Genomic DNA, 20,646 nt, shown 5'->3' with positions numbered 1-20,646 from the left:
ATGGACAAACACTTCTTGTTGGTCTTCTCCCTCTTCTGCTGCATTGAGGGTGAGTCACACACCTGAGGAGTGGGCTCCAGAGATGGGACTTAGGAAGCCACTCCACCTCTGTAACAGATATCCACGCAGGGCTGAGCCTTGAGTTTATTTATGAAGGAGAGGAGCTTAGCCTTCAAAACTCCCTTTGCTTCCAAGTTTCTGAGCATTTCTTTTTTTAAAATAGAGTTTTTAACTGATTTCAGAGAGAGAGGCAGAGAGAGAGAGAGAGATAGAAACATCAATGATGAGAGGGAATCATTGATCAGCTGCCTCCTGCACGTCCCCTGCAGGGGATTGAGTATGCAACCCCGGGAATGTGCCCTGATCAGGAATCAAACCGTGACCTCCTGGTTCATAGGTCGACGCTCAACCCCTGAGCCATGCCGGCTGGGCATAACTTTCTGAGCTTTTCAACGTTCTGCCATTCCCCATCAGGGGCTCAAAACTCAATGGCTGCCCCTTCACACGGCTTCCTCTCTCTTTCCCTACTGTTCCCCATAATCCAAAATCCTAACAAGAGTTTCCTTGGGACATTCTTGCTATTCACAAGGGCATCCCTTATTAGGAGAGCAAATGCTGGGTGCTCTGGTATCAGCCAGATGAAAAAATATGGTTCAGTCACCGTCTTAAATTCTTTGTACTTTTGGTTGCTCATCTGAGAAATGGGGGAAATACCCACTCACCAGGCTTTTGTGAGCATTAAATCAGATACAAGTTGAGAGAACATGGCCCAAATGAGATGCTCAATAAATACTACTTTCTTTTCTCATGGAGGTGTCCCAGGGAGAGGTGTTTTACAAAGTTAAACCTGTATTTGGTTAGCTCACCCCACAAAGTATCCCCTAAAGCAGCGGTTCTCAACCTGTGGGTCGCGACCCCTTTGGGGGTCGAACGACCCTTTCACAGGGGTCGCCTAAGACTATCAGAAAACACATATAATTACATATTGTTTTGTGATTAACCACTATGCTTTAATTCTGTTCAATTTGTAAGAATGAAAATACATCCTGCCTATCAGATATTTACATGACGATTCATAACAGTAGCAAAACTACAGTTATGAAGTAGCAACGAAAACAATTTTATGGCTGGGGGTCACCACAACATGAGGAACTGTACTAAAGGGTCGCGGCATTAGGAAGGTTGAGAACCACTGCCGTAAAGTGTCACTGACTATGCTATAATTCATGAAACCTTCCCAAAGATTCAGTTTGAATTTCAAAATAACAGAGTATCTCACCTAACCATACCTAAGCAGCGAATGTCAGAAATCCCAGCATAGGAGCACTAGCTGGGGTGAACTGTTTTAAAGAGCTCAGCCTCATGAGCGCGCTCCTGTCTCTCGGCAGTGCTGTGAAATAGGCCAGGCCAGCAGTAATCAAACCTTTTTTTTTTTAAATCCTCACTGGACGAATGAGGATATTTTTCCCATTGGTTTTTAGAGAGAGTGGAAAGGAATGGGGGGGGGGGGGGGAGAGAGAGAAACATCAACATGAGAGAGACACATCGATTGGTTGCCTCCCACTCGTGCCCTCACCATGGTCGGGGATTGAACCTGCAACCGAGGAGCATGCCTTTGACTGCGGATGGAACCTGAGGCATCTTTGGTCCTCGGGTCAATGCTCTAACCACTGAGGAAAACTGGCCAGGGCAAACCATTTTTAAGCTGGAAAAGGCAATGCCATGAAGGCTCATCTTTGCTCAGTTACCCAGGTTAGATTGCTTAAGTTGGGGCCAGAATCCTTTTATTCTCCTAACAGCATTTGCTCTGAGATGTGGAGTTGAGAGCTCTGTTTAATACCTGGTACCACCCGCTCTTCATCCACCTCCCCTAGCCTGTGCAACCCCTGCCTGCTCCCCCCGACCTATAGATATCTAGCTCCTTCTAAATCCATGCCTCCCCTTGGCCTCACACCAGCTCTGTGCTCTCCAGTAGTGACACCGCTGAAGTGCGTAACGTGCCACCTTCACATGAACTCAGATCGCTGTAGAAGAGGCTTTGGTGTTTGTCTTGCTCAGAAGAGTGAGACATGCATGCTCTTAAATATCTACAAGAGTAAGTTGGAAGGCCGGGGTGGGGGGGAGGGGGTGCTGTGAGATTCTTAGAACATTCTTAGGAGAGTACTTCAGCAGCTGTATATCTCAGACTAAGGCCAAGCTAAGACAGGAACCAAAGTGCAGACGCACCTAGCTTGGGTCCCAGTGCACACAGAGGAGATGATGATTTGGGACAAATGAGACAGGAGGAAGAAGATGGCGATTCTATATTCCCAATAAAACTGACCAAACTCACTCCAACTCTGAAGACACTAAAGCACTAGTTGCTAATCTTTTAGGGAAAGAGGAATGAAGCAGTTTTACAAAGAGCTGAGAGTCGTCAGGGAGCTCAAGCAACAACCCCATCAAGGGCCAGTGACTTCTACACCACCTGCCCAGGGCCTCTTGGGAAGTGTGTGCTGGGAAGCCATCCCTAACCAGACCCTGATGCCCAATTACGTTTCCACAGACTGGGCTAGTGCCAGGCTTGACTTGTCTTCTGAGAACTTAGATCACTGGCTTATTTTCTATGTTCCTTCTTTATTGCAGAATATGATCTCCAGTTATCATATATGGTGTGTCAGAAATTCTGCAGAAACTTGACCTTTAATCACAACAATCTGACTTACATTCATCACTGCTGCAAGTCTGATTATTGTAACATGAATCGCTAAGATATTTGCCATCCTGAGGCCTCGCTATAGGATGTTATTGATGTTTCTCCCTCTTCATACTTTGCCTATCCATGTTTCCTGCTTGGTCCATCCTGGAAGTAGCCCAGCTCTCGTTAATTCATGCCATCCTTCCCAGTGTCTCCAGCTTTTATGGATTTTTTTCTGCTATCTATGAGACATTCCATTTTACATACTAAGTGGTTATTGTACATGCAAAGGCAATTGGTAACTGAATATTAATTTTATGTCTCATTACTTTAATAAATCCTCTTATTACTAATATTAGTTTTTTTATTGATTCATTTGGTTTCATCTGGTACATACCCTTTAATTTGCAAAATAACTTAGTTTTGACTCTCCCTTTCAAGTGTTAAGTCCTTTAATTGCTTTATTTTGTCTAACTGCATTGGCTAATCTTTTAAAAAAATTTATTGACTTTATTGGGGTGACATTGGTTAATAAAATTATATAGGTTTCAAGAGTACAATTCTATAATACATGATCTATATATTATACTAGAGGCCCAGTGCACGACATTTGTACACTTGGGGGGCGGTCAGGGGCGGGGGGAAGTCTCCTCAGCCTCGCCTGCGGCCTTTAGCAGTCAGGGAGCCCTCAGGGGATGTCCGACTGACAGCTTTAGCGAACAGAGCCTCTCCTGTCACCGCTTCTGCGCTTGCCAGCCATCAGCCCAGCTTGTGGCTGAGAGGCATTCCTCCTGTGGGAGCCCACTGATGACCAGGGCCCAGCTCCTGCATTGAACGTCTTCCCCCGGTGGTCAGTGTGCATCATAGCGACTGGTTGTTCCGCTGTTTGGTCGATTTGCATATTACCCTTTTATTATATAGGATTGTGTGCTTACCACCCAAAGTCAAGTCTTCATTCATCATCATTTATCAACCTTTACCCTCTTCTAACCCCCCTCCTTTTCTCTGATAATCATCATACTGTTGTCTGTGCCTATGAATTTTTGTGTTTTTTTGCTTAATCCTTTCGCTGTTTTTACCTTAGTCTTCCAACCTCCCTACCCTCTGACAGCTGTCAGTTTGTTCTCTGTATCTATGAGTCTGTTTCTATTTTGTTTGTTTATTTTGTTCATTAGATTCCACATATAAGTGAAATCATATGGTACTTGGCTTATTTCACTTAGTATAATATTATCCAGGTCCATCCATGCTGTCATAAAGGGTAAGATTTCCTTCTTTTTTACAGCTGAGTAGTATTCTACTGTGTAACTGTACCACAGCTGTTTATTTTAATCTCTCCCGAAGATATGTTTATTGATTTTAGAGAGAGAGGGAGGGAGAGAGAAAAACATTAATGTGAAAGAGAAACATTGACTGGTTGCCTCTCATACATGTCCCAACTGGGGATCAAACCCACAACCCAGGTATGTTCCCTGACTAGGAATCGAACCCACAACCTTTCAGTGTAGAGGAGGATGCTTCAAACAACTGAGCCACACTGGGCAGGGCTGTACCACACCTGTTTTATCCACTTATCCACTTGGGCTGCTTCCAAATCTGGGCTTTTCTCCACATCCTCGCTAAAGATTGTTGTTTGTTGATTTATTGATAATAGCCATTCTGACAGGTGTGAGGTGATATCTCTTTGTGGTTTCAATTTTCATTTCTCCGATGATTAGTGATGTTGAGCATCTTTTCATATGTCTATTGACCATCTGTATATCCTCTTTGGAGAAGTGTCTATTTTATATTCAGAGGTAAACAAGGTAGTGGTCACATAGTCACAATGTTCTTGTGAGCTTCACTTGTTTTGGCAGCACTTGCTGCACTTCCCACAGTCCATTAACTACCCAGATAGGGAGAGAGAGAGATAGAAACACCAATGATGAGAGAGAATCATTTATCAGCTGCTTCCTGCAGGCCCCACACTGGGGATCAAGCCTGCAACCCCGGGCATGTGCCCTGTCCGGGAATCGAACTGTGATCTCCTGGCTCATAAGTTGATGCTCAACCACTGAGTCACGCCAGTCGGGTTCTGCCCATTTTTTAAATTATTTTTTTGGTATTTTGGTGTTGAGTTCTTTATAACTTTTATATATTAATATCTCATAGAAGGTATCATTGGGAAATATGTTATCCTATACAGTGGGTTGTCTTTTCATTGTGTTGATGGTTTCCTTTGCTGTGCAAAAACTTTTTAGTTTGACGTAGTTTATTTTTTTCTTTTGTTTCTCTTGGTGAAGTAAATATATCCTTGTTAGGAGAAATGTTCGAGATTTTACTGCCGATGTTTTCTTCTAGGATTTTTATGTTTTCAAGTCTTATATTTAAGTCTTTAATTCATTTTGAGTTTATTCTTGTACATGGTATAAAAAGGTGGTCTAGTTTCTTCTTCTTTTTTACGTATCTGTCCAATTTCCCCAATACCACTTAATGAATATACCGTTTTTACCCCATTGTATCTTCTTGCCTCCTTTGTCAAATATTAATTGACCATAAAAGCATGGGTTTACTTCTGGGCGTTCTGTTTTGTTCCATTGATCTACATTTCTGTTTTCATGCCAGTACCATGCTGTTTTTATTAATATGGCCTTGTAGTATAATTTGATATCAGGTATCAGGATTCCTCCAACTTTTTCTTTCTCAAGACTTCTGTGCCTACTCAGGGTCTTTTGTTGTTCCATATCCTTTTTTTGGAATATTTGTCCTAGTTCTGTAAAATACACTATGGGTATCTTGATAGGAATTGCATTGAATCTATAGATTGCTTTGGGTAGTATGGACATGTTAGTCTTCTAATATATTAATTAGCTGTAGAGATACTGAACATCATTGTCTTATCCCTTATTTTAGCATGAAACCTAGTATTTCCCCATTAAGTAAATACTGGCTTTTGAGACTAAACTATAGATCATTTTATTATGTTAAATACACATTTATCAATTCCACTTTTGTTTTTTATATGACTGGATGTTAAATCTTGTCAAATGACTCCTTGTTTTAATCCTTGGAAATAATCATCTGACTTTTCTAAGTTATTATAATTTATATTTTTTACACTGAACCAATCTTGTATCCCTAAAATAAGACTCACTTGGCAATGATGTATGGTATATTGCATCATCTGGCCCCAATTCTTCACCTTTCCTTTTGTCTACATTCTTTGACCTATAATTTTTCAATGTATTGCCATTATAGGTGGGGTGACCTGTCCAGTCTGCTACCTCTAGCATTGGCCATATAACTTGCTTTGACCACTGTGGTGTTAGCAAACTTAATGTAAGCAGAGTTTGATGTACAATGAGCTTGGATCTTGCTCTCTTTGCTTCTGCCATTGCCATGAGTAAGATATATCTAAGCTAGTCCATTGGTCCAAGGAGAAGATAAGCTTGCAGAGCAGAGCTGAGTCACTCTACTCAAGGCCAGCCTAAACCAACCAAACTCTAGCTATCCACTAGATGTATGAATGAGTCTGCTCTGGCTGAGTTTAGCAGAACTGCCCAGGTGAGCACTTGTAGAACTGTGCCAGGCCAGCAGAGCCAAGGGTTCAGTGAGCCTGAGGAGGGGTGGCGAAGGATTAAAGAAAAGGCAGACAAAGAGAATAAGCTGGGTCTAGGGTGGATCTCCTGTGCCTGACTGAGGCTACGGAGAGAGAGGAGAGAGAGAGAGAGAGAGAGAGAGAGAGATCCAGACTGCAAGTTGATGCTTTATTTTATATTCAGAGGTAAACAAGGTAGTGGTCACCATAGTTACAATGTTCTTGAGCGCTTCACTTGTTTTGGCAGCACTTGCTGCACCTCCCACAGTCCATTAACTACCCACATTGGATCTAGGGAGTGTTATAAGGTCAAGCTTAATTATGCTAAGAGGGCTATGCCCTCTAAGCTGGGACTTGTTTGTAGCTTTGTCAACAGGTCAGTCGGAGGCTTAACCCTATAGTCACTCCCTACATAAAACATTTGAATTCTTCAGACACAGAAAATAATTGCTTATTATTATTATTTTTAAAATATATTTTTATTGATTTCAGAAAGGAAGGGAGAGGGAGAGAGAGTGAATCATTGATTGGCTGCCTCCTGCACACTCCCAACTAGGGATCGGGCCCACAACTCGGGCACGTGCCCTTGACCAGAAGCGAACCTGGGACCCTTCAGTCCGCAGGCTGACACTCTATTCATTGAGCCAAACCAGCTAGGGCTCATTGCTTATTATTTTAAGCCATTGAGTTTTGCAATGATTTTTTTACTCAACAAAGATCACTGATCAATTATATATCATCCTTTAATCTGCTATTGGCTGATATTTTGTTAAATATTTTTAAATTGATTTTTATAAGTGCTAGAGTATGCCCCACAAGCCCAGAGACAGAGTAATTGGCCAATACTCTGCCAAGTGCCCATCCTGATATACTTGGCTTTGGCCATGAGAGCAAGATAAGATGACCAGAAACATGGCAATCAAAGTGTATGTGGACACAAGTAGGTGTGATTGGCATAGTTTCCCAAAATAGTGGCAGACACTAAGCCTCTCATATGTGGTACACTGACTATTGCTTTCACAGAAGACAGAATTTTCTAATTTCACATTGACTTTTTCAAGCCCCTGCTTAATACAAACCCTTCCCAGTCCTCACCAAATACCTCTTTTACTGTCCTCCCAAATATTTCTAAAATCTCCTGTGATTTCTTGTCCCAATTTCTATCCAGTCGCTTTCCCCTGATCTTCCTTCAGAAGCTCTACCAGAAAAATACTTTGTTCCCTTTGCCAAAAATGTTAGAACTCTGACTTTAGAACAGGGGTCCTCAAACTTTTTAAACAGGGGGCCAGTTCACTGTCCCGTTGGAGGGCCCGACTATAGTTTAAAAAAAAAAGCTATGAACAAATTCCTATGCACACTGCACATATCTTATTTTGAAGTAAAAAAAAACAAAACGGGAACAAATACAATATTTGTATTTGCATGTGGCCTGCGGGCCGTAGTTTGAGGACCCCTGGGTTAGAACTTAAGGGCAAGTAAAGATTGCCAGGAGCTATCAGGTGGTGAAGACAGTGGAATCCAACCAGAAAGTAGAGATGGGATTCCTGTTACTGGAAACACTGACACAGGAAACATAGTGGTTCCATAGGTAGATCTACTGGCTTAAGAGGAAAGAGTGGGGTCTGGGGTTTGAGAAAATGTAAGATAATGTTGCCATCGGATAGGGGAAGGGCAACGTTTACTGAGAGATGTGGTTTAAAACTTAATTATTTTATTTTTTAACAATTCTGTCTACGTCATGTGACACATATTCCCTTGTAATGTCTGGTATATCATTAGGGTCATTGCACCTGTCATTATCTTTACAGCAATATGTTTCTCTCAGGAGATCATGGAATACCTGGAACATTCCCTCTTCACAAGTTTCACATGATAGTGTTGTATAACGATACAGGTATCTCCCTAAAGAGAAGAAAAGCAAACATGATCACCTTGCTTCCTCTCGCTATCTTCCTAGCAATGACTTCTCTCCAGAACCTTGTCAGTTTTCTGTAGGTAGTCTGGAATGAATCCAGGGCTATGTCTGCATCTCATCTATGTCTCTTTAAACAGAATCAGCCAAAGACATCTGCCTCCCACACAGTCTTCACCCCAAGTCTGTGTATGGCGAATCCCACTCTCCCCATTCTCTCCCGGTCTCCATCCATACCTTGACTCCAAGAACTGTGGGCACCACTGGTAATATTTTGTGTCCCTCTCTAACCCTCACTTACCTGTAAGGCGATCATAAAAGTAAAAGTGATCTGTGCGGCAACTCCTGTTTTGAAATGGTGTATGAATCTTCCAGCAATTTTTCATTTTTCGGTTGCAGTTCTGGCCGTCAAAAATTTCACAGTCATTGCAAAATCGAACCCCTAAAGAAAGATAGTAAAGCTTTAAAGCAGAGTTCCAGGGAAAGTGTTTCTACTTCAGAATCTCTCCGACCTATAAACATTTTTATTGAGGTGTGCAAACCTCACAAAAATAAGTTGAAAGCCTTCCCAACATCTGCCAAGGGTCCTTACTCTTTCGAGTAGGGAACAGTTATGACTCTTCATGGAGTCAAGGATATCACCCCTACCCAAGGCTGGGGCAGAAAGAAGACACAAGAGCAGGGAGTGAGAAGAGTGGAGTCAGGGAGGGCAGAGAGACAATGTGTCAAGAACTCAAGTAGGTCCCCTCTTGCTGCAACATTATTTATCCAAGGATGGCAAACCATACATTTTGTGGTCAGGACTCTGTCTCCTGTGAAGAGAAGAAGAAAAGTTCTCCATGAACCATTCTATAGCATCCCCAAGAGTCAAGTTGAGAAACCCCTTCCTTCTTTCCCATACATTCTCTCCCAACCCTCATTGCCTCCCTCACCAGGACTCACCCTCATCCATGAAGAGCACTATGAATATACCCAGCAGAAGCACTTGGAAAATCCAGGAACCCATTCCTGAGAAGTTCCCAGTGGGAGGTTGCAGCTTTATTTATTTCCATCACCTGCCCTTAGGCATCCCACTAGAGTCACAGAATCATAAATTTCAGATCAAACCACCTGAATCCTCTCTAATGTTCCCAGGAGAGGGTACACACTGTCTGTGTTTGCATTCCCCCACCCAGACACCACATTTCATTTTTATTAGATCCATCATAAGATAGTAATTAACGCTGGTGTAGAATCTCTCTCCCTTGCACCTCTTCACTCCAGTGGTATGTCTGTCTGTTGGACCATGTCTCACTTCACAGACCATGTCTCACGTCACATCTAGGTGACGTCCTTCCAGATATAACAAAGCTGGGGTCACCGTGCATCAGTGGCTTGCTCAGTCCCTTTCAGGTACCATAACCACCAGCAGTACTACACCCCTCACAAAGTAGGTCACCAAATCAGAGCCCAAGTTATGGTCTGACCTCCCAGTGTAGCACCATCTCTGAGGATGGATGAGACAGCCCAGGAAAATCGGGTGGTGGGAAGGGATGATCTCAACTTCAAGTTTGTTCATTACTTTTTTCCAAGGGAGACAAAGACCGTAAGTAATTGCAGTGGGAGAGACTTTCACTGAGCGTTATGGGAAGAAAGAGAAGTAAGTATTTAGATTAGTCACTAGAAAGGGGGTACAGAGGGAAAGGAGGCAGGGCTGGAAATGAGCCGTTCATCAGTTCCCCGCCTTTACCTTACTTCCTCCGGGTGGTGCAATATATTTGTGCCATCCATCTTTCATCGAGTAAGTGTTAACTCACCAGGGAAGCTCTTCTCATATATATACACTTTCCATGTTTGCTTTTTCTCCAGAGTACTTAACCCAGTTTTCATTCTATAGCTTTTCCTTATGGATGTTTATTTTGTCTCTCTCCCCTCATAAGGAGGAAAGCTATACGAAGGCAAGAGTTTCACATGTTGTGTTCACAGCTCTCTCCTCAGCACTAGGGTAATGCCTCGCACAGATCGGTTAATCAAAAGTATTTGAGGAAAAAATGAGTGGCTTGGTTAGTATGGTCAACCTGAGAGACACAAGAGGCACAGGGAATGGTGCCTCTATACTGACAGCCCGTAACTCTAAGTTTGCAGGATGACATTCCTGGCCTCCACCTGGAGGTTAGTAGTCACTGTGGGGAAGACAGGCAGCGGTGATGGCAGATCTCCCTGTCTTGGGGAGAGAGTGAGTTTAGAGCCAGTTATCTGAGTGGGTTCATTCAGAGACATGCCACACACACACGTGTGATGCCTCACATAATCTTCACTGTACACCGGGGGCTACCTCCCTGCTGTGACGGCCAACAAGTTCCTCTAGGTACGCACAAGGACTCTCAGAGGTCTATCTGATATGGTCATTGGGACTTCAAAAACTCACACACGGGCCATGGCAAACATTAAGACCCTAGTTGACTGTTGGGGTCCTGCCCCAGCAGGTCCAGGGGTTCCCAAAGGTGTGGACGGAGTCGGCGAAGAATGATTCTTCCCTGCAGCGACTGTGTCAAGCAGCAAGGATGGACCGGCTTCTGGCACTTGACATCAAACATCTTTGGTCATGTTATGTCCTTGTTCTCTTTGGATTCTCTGAACAACCTCATAGGTAGAAATAACTGACCTTGTCTTACAGCTGAAGACCAGGGGTGCTTAGAGTGAAAGTACTTTCCCCCAGGGAACAAGGCTTACATCTGTCTGATTCAGTGGCCACCATCTTTGCCCTACGTCTCACTCACAATCTGGAGAAGGGTCCCCAGGGCTGGAACGCTAGAGCAGCTCCACCCTGAATCGTCAGATGATAATAGGAAGAGAGGAAGGAAAAGCCAAAGGTCATCTCCACTGAAAGAAAAAATCTCCCTCTGCCTGGCAGGGGCCACATTCATGAACAAAGCTCCCACGGAAACCAGGGGGCCTCACAGCCTGGCTGACGCGCCACTGCCTGGAGGGAATTCCCAGGGGGACCACCTCTGGGAGGCTTCCCTTTGGAATGTGTGAGATGTAGGCAGCAACCTTGGATGTCAGTCCCAGAGGGTCTGTGCTCAGAGCATCAGCTTATGCCTCCAGGCAAAGGACCCTTGGGTCTGGGAAGATGCTGCTGCACCTTGACCGGGGCAACTGATAATGAAAATCTGGGCCTGGAACTCCATCTCCATACAAGCCAGGTCTCTCTCCTGTGTCTGCCCTGGTAGCTTTGACCAACTTTATTCTCTGAATGAAAGTAACAGAAATTTTGGAAATAAATCAAATTTATTAAGAAATAAATAAAATTCCCTTTATGCCCTCAAATCTGAGGGAAACAATGTGAACATTTTTCCCTATCTCTGTACAGGATTATTTCTATACACATGTCAGACGTTCATGTTAACACACGCTACCACAGTTGACATCATACAGGCTGGGGCAAAAGTAGGTTTACAGATGTTCATATGGAAAGTAATACAGTAATTAATAATAATCCAAGAATAAACTCTGTTTTGCATACTCACGACTGTAAGCCTACTTTTGCCCATCCCTGTATATGTGCTATTCTGATTTTTTATTGTGGAATTTTCGCCCTTATCACTGTCCCTCCTTATCCCTCCTAGAATGTGAAGCCCAGAATTGAGAGGAGGTTCAGGAGCTGGTCCCCAAGTCACCCCTTTAAAATGGTCGCTACCTGAACCTACCTTCCAGATTCAGCCAGAAGCCTCAGCTGGCTTCTTAGTTTTCCAACACCTGCTACCCCAGGATCTTAGTGTGGGCCACAGACAGACCTCGGGCACCTGGGGCCATCTCTGTCTCCCACGGTACAGGAACATGTGCTGGCCACCTGTTCTTTCCTCCCACCTCTGTACCTGAGCCCCCAGAAGTAGGTTCCCAGGCCTCCCCTGAGGCCTCTCCTGGGGCCAGAGTCTGCATCATCTCCCATCCAGCCCTGGCTCCATCCCAAGGCCCTGCTGCTCTTTCCTAGATGGGGGCTGTAGTACATCCTGTCCCGCCCAGAGGCACAAACCTGTAACCCATCCCTTCTTGCGACAGAAGGAGGGCAATGGATTTGAGGCCAAATGAGGCTCCTTTGTAGTCAGTCTAAAGTTGGGTTTCTGTTTCCCCTGAAGGCGGACAGTGTAAGGGCATGAGATACAGGGAACAGTAAAATGAAAACAAAAATGTTCCCAAAGAAAGTTGTCTGCATTCAAAGGTATCCTCTTCAACCACTTCTGCAAACCATGAGCACAACCCCTGGTCCTGCACAGCGGGGAGGGGGCCTGAGAGGGGACTCATCTGATCCTGCTGAGTCACTGAGAAGACGGCTGCAAACCATGAGCACAACCCCTGGTCCTGCACAGCGTGGAGGGTCCAGCTGAGTCACTGAGAAGACGAAGACTCCCTCTAGGACTGGGCTCTCTGAGAGCCCCATCCCCCAGGAGAAAGGAAGTGTGTGGTGTGAGGACGGTCATGTTTCTTCTCCACGGCATCTAATCTGCCTCACACCCACGCCTGCAGGAGAAACGGGGCTAGCCAACAAGTTCTGACACTTAGACCCAAGCTTAGATCCAAGCTCCCTCTAGCAGCCTGGATCACACCCAGAACACTGCCCTGGGTGCCTGAGTCTCACCCCAGAAACCCTGACCCACCCTCTCCTCCTCCATGTCCAGCCCAATTCAGCCTCCTGACCTAGCCCTGTTCACCCTCCTTGAACTGCACTCCAAACCTTCTAGCCTCGGACAGCCCTGAAGGCACCATGTTACCAAATGTGTAAGATACAGGAGTTGGGCACGGAAGCATCGTAGCCCCATGTCTTGACTTTGTGTATGAGAAGCCAGACTGAATCAAAATGTCACCACACTGAAAGGATGTAGGGAGATTCTAATCAGGTCTCAGTTGTCAGGTCAGGGAGACCATGTCCACAGGTGGGAGAAGTACGGGATGTGCATTTGGGGTCGGACATGGATTCTGAGTCACCACTTTTCATTAGTTCACCTCCTACCACCTGCCAGCTGTAGGAGCTTAACTCGTTTCACATGGAAGAAAGGGGATCCATTGTGGGAAGGCTGGGACTAACAACAACTAACTTCTTCACAAGGATTCCTCCAAAGATTTTCTTCAGGACACCATCTCCCGAGGCTTTTCCCAAACTGAGTCTCAGCCTAAGGGGGACAGGGCTCGGAAGCCATTTCCTCATGCCCCGTGCCATCACCCGGCTCCGGCCTTACAGTCCGGAGCTCTAATACTAACCCACCGCACTTAGGAGTGATGAGTACAGGGTGGGAGGCTCCTGCAAGACACCCCCAAGCAGCAGTTCTCAACCAATATCCGTGACTGCAGTCAAGTGGATGCTCTTCACATGCCCTTCCTTCTACAGGCTGCTGGGACATGGGCTAGTCACACTGGAGAAGAGGCACTGGGGGTTACACTGCTCCCTAGCTGCAGCCTCTGCCTGTTCTCGCCCACCCAAGAAAACCCACAAACAACGCCCACGAGGTTTTAACATTGGCCTCAAGTTTACACAAATTTGCTTTGAAAGTGCAGCGGGAAGAATGCAGGCTGGCACCAGCGAACATGACACTGTGGGATCCATTGTGTCTCTTTCCGCAGCCAAGACTGAGCTTGGTGGGTGCTCACCAGGGCTACCCAATTAAAAAGCTGTGCGGTGGGGCTGAGTTGAGAACAGGAAACGCTTTGTTTTTCTTGTTTTCCATGAAAGCGAGAATAAATGTTGGAAACTTCAGCCATCAGGAGCCACTCTCTGAGAAGGTCACACACAGGGCCAGGGAGGACAGTGGGCATGGGATGAGGAACTTGGCAGTGGGGGTGGGATGTAGGAGTGCCCTGATAATGGTTAACGGCTGGCAGGGCTTGGATTCGGCGTGTGTGGGAGTGGGCAGGAAGGTCAAGAACAGTGTCTTCTACAGTGACTTTTGAAGATGGAGGCTCAGGTTCAGAACAGATTGGTTTCTCAGATGAGTGAGCAGCAAGCGAGTTAAGTGAGCTCTGATTCACTGAAAGAGGGTTAGAGCTGTTGCTCTGCAAACCAGAGCAACCACAGACGGAGGCAATAGTCAAGGGATTGTACTAGTATATAACCCCAAAAGCAACTCGACTGAACTGTTAGGGGATGTTCTCCCTATAGCTCAGTGGTTCTCAACCTTCTGGCCCTTTAAATACAGTTCCTCATGTTGTGACCCAACCATAAAATTATTTTCGTTGCTACTTCATAACTGTAATGTTGCTACTGTTATGAATCGTAATGTAAATATCTGATATGCAGGATGGTCCTAGGCGACCCCTGTGAAAGGGTCGGTTGTTCGACCGCCAAAGGGGTCGCGACCCACAGGTTGAGAACCACTGCTATAGCTCTTCCTCCTTCTCTATTTTACCAAATGCCCAAAGAGGTCGCAACCCACAGGTTGAGAACCGCTGTGTTAGGGGATGTTCTCCCTATAGGTCTTCCTCCATCTCCATTTTACCAAATGTGTAAAATACAGGAGGAGCTGGGCACAGAGGCAACATAACCCAATGTCTTTACTCTGTGTAGAAGAAACAAGATTGCATGAAAATGTCACCACAATGTAAAGGTCCCTTGTCTTAGGGACTTTCTGGAAATCTGAGTGACTCTCTAGCTGCCCAACTCCTAGGCCTAAGTAGTTTTCTAGGAGAAGGCATAAAGGGGCTGGTTCAGAATTATTAGAAAAGATGCTATTCCTAGACCAAGCCTGAAGGCTGAGTCACTTCTACCACCCCACCCTGCCACCTTACACTGTACTTTGCTTTCCCGAAGGCCTGACCTGGAGTTCTCGCATATCTTCCTATCTTGGGAAAAACAAAGTCAATTCTTCAAGTCTTTTCTCGCATAGCTTCCTATCTTGGGAAAAACAAAAAGTCAATTCTTCAAGTCTTTCCACAGTGAGTGAATGAGAGAGAGCATCGAAGTCACAGCACTGTTTACAAAGGGACTCAGCTCTGAAGTGCTGTGGTTACGGCATTTGAAATGGTGCCCGGTGCACCAGGCATCCCTCCTGGGCCTCATTGGTGGTGCTACTGCAACCTCTGTGTTGTCTTCCTGCCTGTAGTTTCTTGACCTTCCCGTCTAATTAATACTATGCCTCTTCCCCACTGAAACCAAGGTGCAGCAAGGGTGAGGTTAATGACAGTGTCCCCTCTGCTTACCCCGCAGCCAAAGGAAAAGACCTATTATTACAGACAAACACATCCTGCCCTAGATCACAGAGGCCATTTGAGATGCAAAACCAGGCCCATATCAGACATGGAGAAACTGTTAAGGGCCTGATTGAAGATCTGACACAGAGGCCTATCCCTCTCAGCACCGTGACTGATCAGAGCCAAAGCGAAAAGTTTGTGATGTTGAAAGAAAAGGCTGGACCCAACTACAACGTTGAATTTGCTACCAGCTCTTGGTGGTTTAAATGATCTAAGAATCATTACTCATCACATAATGTGAGTGAGGAGTCTGCAGTTGCGATGTAAAGGCAGCTGAGGAATTTTTGGAGACTCTGGGTAAGTTTGATTAGAGAAGGAAATTACTTGCCAGAGAAAGTATTTCATATGGATGAAACCTCCCTATTCTAAAAATGAACTGCCTGAAAGGACTTTCATCCACATGGAGGCCACGTCAATGCCAGGTTTCAAGGCTTTTAAGGACAGGATAACATTCTTGCTTGGGGGCAATGTTGCAGGCTACAAATTGAAACCTCTGTGATCTGGAACCGTGAGAACCCCAGGGCCTTCAAGCATATCAATAAGTACACACTGCAAGTGTACTATAGGGGCAGTAAAAAGTAATGGAGCCTGGCCAGTGTGGCTCAGTGGTTGAGTGTTGACCTATGAACCAGGAGGTCACGGTTCAATTCCCGGTCAGGGCACATGCTTAGGTTTTGGGCTCGATCCCCAGTAGGGGTTGTGCAGGAGTCACCGATCAATGATTCTCTCTCATCAATGTTTCTATTTCTCTGTTCCCTCTCCCTTCCTCTCTGAAATCAATAAAACTATATATATTTTTTAAATGCCATGGATGTCTCAGCTTCTCTTCAGATGCCCTCCTGAATTGTTATGCTAGTGAAATGGAGGAATACTGTTCCAAGAATAACATGTCTTTCCTGATTTTATTGCTGATAATGCTTCCAAACATCTGGAAATAGAAGCCCTCCTAACTTTCTATCCGCTATTTTCTTGCGATGGGAAGGTGAAATGGGGTGAAAAATGACTATAACAAAAAATTATCAAATGGGCTTTAAGAGTTTGTAACATCTTTCTGCTTATAATACTGGAAATATGACTTGTCTTTTATTTATTTTTTATAGGAGAAAATGTTAAAGGTAATAATTGCTGACATTACCAACTTATCTAAGATCTTCAGTGAGTTTAGTAAAATTACTGAAATGGATTATTGTGTTTTTTTTAAAAAAAGATTTGTTATTGATTTTAAAAGAGACTGGGGAAAGGAGAGGGAGAGAGAGTGAGAAACATCGATGTGAGAGCAAAACATAGATTGGCTGCCTCCTGCATGCCCCAAACCGGGAATGGAGCCCACAACCAAGGCAAGTGCCCAGACTGGGAACTGAACCAACCAATCAAGCCACACCAGCCAGGGTTGTATTTTCAATATCTGTAATTTAAGTTAGAGGGAAGGAGGAAAAGACATATTGGAAACATCAATAAATAAACATCACCAACATTTTTATTTAAAGAAATATGCAGAATCAAATTGTCTAGAGAGACCATTTGAGTGATACCATCTGGAACATGGTCTGGCTTTATTAAGGAGGGGAGGGAAAATATTTGCAACCTTTTAATTTTGGAATGTCTAGGATTACAAAGTACCAAAACGAACACCAGATAGTAATTAAAAAATAGTGATCATTCAAGTTTGGTGAAATGAAATCTCTTATTTTCAAATAAAATTGTTTTCCCTTATTTCCTTGTTAGCCACAAGCTAACATGGTAAAGGTGTGGTTTGAAGATGTCAGTTATTAACTTTTTTAAAGAAAATATTAAAATTCCATTTCAATCGAGTATGCATGTTAAACGTTCCTTTCTGTGGTCTATCATTGCCAAAGATGCTTGTTGACACAGAAAACTGCACTTTTATTTTTTAGTCATTGAAAACCACTGAAGACTTTTAATCAGGGGAGTGAATGAACAGATTGTTTTAGAAAAAAAAACAAAAACCTCCGGGAGCAGTAGAAAGGAAAAACTTAGGGATAAGGGTGCTGAAGGGATGGAAGACAGCTGAGGAAAAAGAAGTGTACACGTGACCGTGAGATGGAAAGAGCAGAAGACATTCTAAATGACTGATACCTTTTTTTAAATAAGATCTAAGAGATAATTGGAGAATAACTGTGAGATTTCAAAGGTGGGCATCAGTGTATGAGTTAGGAAAGCAGAGAGAAAAGGCATTGGATGTACCTGCAAAATATTCCAGGAGATGTCCTATGGGACAATGCAAATTGCAAAAGAGCAGTCAGGTATATGACTTCGCAGAAGTGTGACTGACATGACGCGGCATTTGATGCTTATAGAGAAGGGACTTGGACCCTGTCCCACACTGCTGGTAAGTTTCATACAATCATGCTTGAAAGCAATCTGGCCACAAACATCAAAATCCTTAAAAGGAGCAAACTCATTATACCAGGAATCATACTTCAGGGAATGTCTAGTAGAAAAGTAATGGTGAATGGTTCCAGAGAATGAACTAATAACATTAACTTAGCTTGTTTATAGTAGCAAAATAATAGAAAATTACCAAATGTCCAGAAACAGGAAACCAATAAACTAAGATCCTGCCCGGAGCGGTGGGCTCCGTGGTTAGAACGCCGGCGTATGCCCTGAAGGGGCGCGGGTTCGATTCCCGGTCCAGGGCCTGCATCTGGGGTGCGGGTTCGCTCCCCACTCCGGGTCGGGATGTGTGCAGGAGGCAACCAGTAATATATTCATTCTCTCTCTCTCTCTCTCTCAAAAGCAATGGAAAAAAATATCCTCTTGTGAGGATAAACAACAACAACAAAAACTAAGATCTTTACATATTGGAACTCTTTGCTACTATTTAAAATAATGTTATAAAAATTATTCCAATATATGGGATGTTCCCTGAGACGAAGGGAGAGTAAGAGGTAACAGGGCCGCGGAAAGGTCTCCACGCGCGTCCGAGCCTTCACACAGAGCCCGCGTAGCAGACTCGGTGGACAGGCTGAGCGCGGAGGCGGGATCGGGGTCACGACTCCGCGTCGAGAACCCACCTGCCGCCGCCGACCCCGCAGAGCCGGGAGGGGGGAAGATTAATTCCGTGAGGTGGACGGGGCGCTGAGACCGCCGCAGACAGGGGTTTGAGCGTTCTCCCCTCCGCGTCCCGTCGGCCTGGCGACGAAGAGACGGTTCAGCGCTCGCGCTCAAACGCCGCGGGACTCGGACGCGTCCCCATCACCCGCCGAATCCCGAACTTCTTCCCGCCCGAGGGGAGGGACAAGAAAAACAATCAACCAATCAGAATGTAGAAGTGAAAGGCGTTTGCCCTCCGGACCAATAGGAGCGATGGAGACGAAGGGAGAGTAAGAGGTAACAGGGCCGCGGAAAGGCCTCCACGCGCGTCCGAGCCTTCACACAGAGCCCGCGTGGCAGACTCGGTGGACGGGCTGAGCGCGGAGGCGGGGTCGGGGTCACGACTCCGCCTCGAGAACCCACCTGCCGCCGCCGACCCCGCAGAGCCGGGAGGGGGGAAGATTAATTCCGTGAGGTGGACGGGGCGCTGAGACCGCCGCAGACAGGGGTTTGAGCGTTCTCCCCTCCGCGTCCCGTCGGCCTGGCGACGAAGAGACGGTTCAGCGCTCGCGCTCAAACGCCGCGGGACTCGGACGCGTCCCCATCACCCGCCGAATCCCGAACTTCTTCCCGCCCGAGGGGAGGGACAAGAAAAACCATCAACCAATCAGAATATAGAAGTGAAAGGCGTTTACCCTCCGGACCAATAGGAGCGCTGGAAGGCGGGGCCGAGGGCGCCGGTTGGTTCTAGTGATTTAAACCTCTGCGTCCGGCGGTTGGGGCGTGCGCCGTGCGTGAGCAGGAAGTGCGCCTGCGCAGGCTGCGGGACGCCAACTGACACCTGCGGAGCTGAGGACCCGGGTGGCGAGCGGACCTCGGCGGAGCGGGTAAGCGGGAGGGGATGGGAGAGGTGGAGTGGGGCCCGGAGAGCTGCCCGGCTGCTGGGGAGAGGTCGGGGCTGAGTACGCAGAGTTGACTTCCCGGCCCGGGTACCGATGCCCTGGTGCGCAGTCCGGAGCCCGGACGTACCGTCTGCCCGAGTCCGCAGCTTTCTCAGATGCTCCTTGCGGCGACGCAATGGACCCTCGGCAGCCGGAGCCCCCCGATATCACGGTGGTCGGGGTTCAGCGAGGTGGACGGGCCAGGGGTCGGGGGACGGGCGCAGCGAGGGAGCCGGACTACCCCGAAGCGTCACAAACAAACGACACCCAGCGTGGGCCAGGTGGTGGCGACTCGGTCTCTCTGTAAACTTGAGTGTAAAAGGCTGCTCACCCCCTCGTCACCCCTTTTTTGAACCAATAGGTGTCGCCCTGCGAGAAGCTCTTTCCCCAGATGTATTAGGATCTGAAATCCAACCCTACAGCCCTACCCTAAAATGAAAATAAACCTTCCCTCCGCTCCTGATGATACAAATTTCACAATCTCATTGTTTTCATAAGTAAATCAAGCAATATTAGGTACGTATAAAGAAGAGTAGAAGAAGATACTAGAAATTCCATCAGCCAAAAACAAAACAAAAACCCTCACCTTTGGGTTTATTGCAGATGTATTCATTATGAATATATATTTACGTGGCTATACTTATACAAGTATTTTTATGTAACTGCATATTTTGAATATAGTAAAGCATATTCACTTAAAAAGCAGATTGCGCCCTAGTAATGTTTTAGGAACACGTGTCCATCAAATGTAGACATGCATTATCCCCTGTGATGCATGCGTGGTAACTCTTGCGTGCATTATGTAACCGAATATTAAATAACCAGTCCTGAAATGATGGACATGTGCTTTTTCAGTCTCTTCATCGTCATAGGATGGCAAGATTATTCGTACGTATACTTGGTTGCATCCTTATCCCGTTTGTGGCCTTACAATAATTCCCGGAAGTGGATGATGGCTTAGAAATTATGGTGCAATTTAAGTTCGGGTTCATAATGTCACATTTGCCCTCTAGAAACATTGATATACCCCTCCCCACTCCACCCACACACATACAGAGGGAGAGGTTGCTTTTTTCTCTGTACACTGACCAGCACTGGATACTGACAAGTTTTCTAGAAGGATGTCTTTTAATGCTTTTATTTGCATTATTAATGAGACTAGAGGCCCGGTGCTCGAATTCGTGCACAGGTGGGGTCCATCCAGCTGGGCTGGGTGGAGGGGGGAGCATGGTAGGTTGGCCACTGGCCCTGTCCCTGATTGGGG

The 20,646-nt window shown here is 45.7% G+C and overlaps 2 protein-coding genes and 1 long non-coding RNA gene across 3 annotated transcripts in view; 2 read left to right on the top strand and 1 right to left on the bottom strand.

Moving 5' to 3' along the window:
• On the top strand, positions 1-2,750 carry PATE3 (prostate and testis expressed 3). Its single transcript, XM_005870918.1, has 3 exons — positions 1-49; positions 1,973-2,095; positions 2,626-2,750. The coding sequence occupies exons 1-3, from the start codon at positions 1-3 to the stop codon at positions 2,748-2,750; spliced, it is 297 nt and encodes a 98-aa protein (XP_005870980.1).
• A 5,205-nt stretch (positions 2,751-7,955) lies between these two features.
• Positions 7,956-18,596, bottom strand: LOC106726865. Its single transcript, XR_001362990.1, has 3 exons — positions 18,423-18,596; positions 8,468-8,608; positions 7,956-8,156 (listed from the first exon to the last, which is right to left on the bottom strand). It is a non-coding gene; the product is annotated as an uncharacterized LOC106726865 (long non-coding RNA).
• Positions 18,597-19,189: 593 nt separating this feature from the next.
• The window catches only part of HYLS1 (hydrolethalus syndrome 1), a 13,993-nt gene continuing 12,536 nt past the window's right edge, over positions 19,190-20,646 (top strand). The window contains exon 1 of the mRNA XM_005870898.2: positions 19,190-19,328. The gene's annotated coding sequence lies outside the window, so the exon portion shown is untranslated. The remainder of the gene's footprint in view (positions 19,329-20,646) is intronic.

This window comes from Myotis brandtii, unplaced genomic scaffold (genome assembly GCF_000412655.1).
Source record: "Myotis brandtii unplaced genomic scaffold, ASM41265v1 scaffold325, whole genome shotgun sequence".
NCBI classification, from domain to species: domain Eukaryota; kingdom Metazoa; phylum Chordata; class Mammalia; order Chiroptera; family Vespertilionidae; genus Myotis; species Myotis brandtii.
Note: the sequence above shows the minus strand (reverse complement) of the source record. Positions and strands in the feature narration are given on the sequence as shown.

Bases quoted from the DNA above. Each gene is read 5' to 3' on its own strand.
- PATE3 (XM_005870918.1), top strand. From the start codon at position 1: ATGGACAAACACTTCTTGTTGGTCTTCTCCCTCTTCTGCTGCATTGAG. The intron at 50-1,972 runs GTGAGTCACACA...TGTGCTCTCCAG, and splicing joins CCTCTTCTGCTGCATTGAGG to TAGTGACACCGCTGAAGTGC. The intron at 2,096-2,625 runs GTAAGTTGGAAG...TCTTTATTGCAG, and splicing joins GCTCTTAAATATCTACAAGA to AATATGATCTCCAGTTATCA.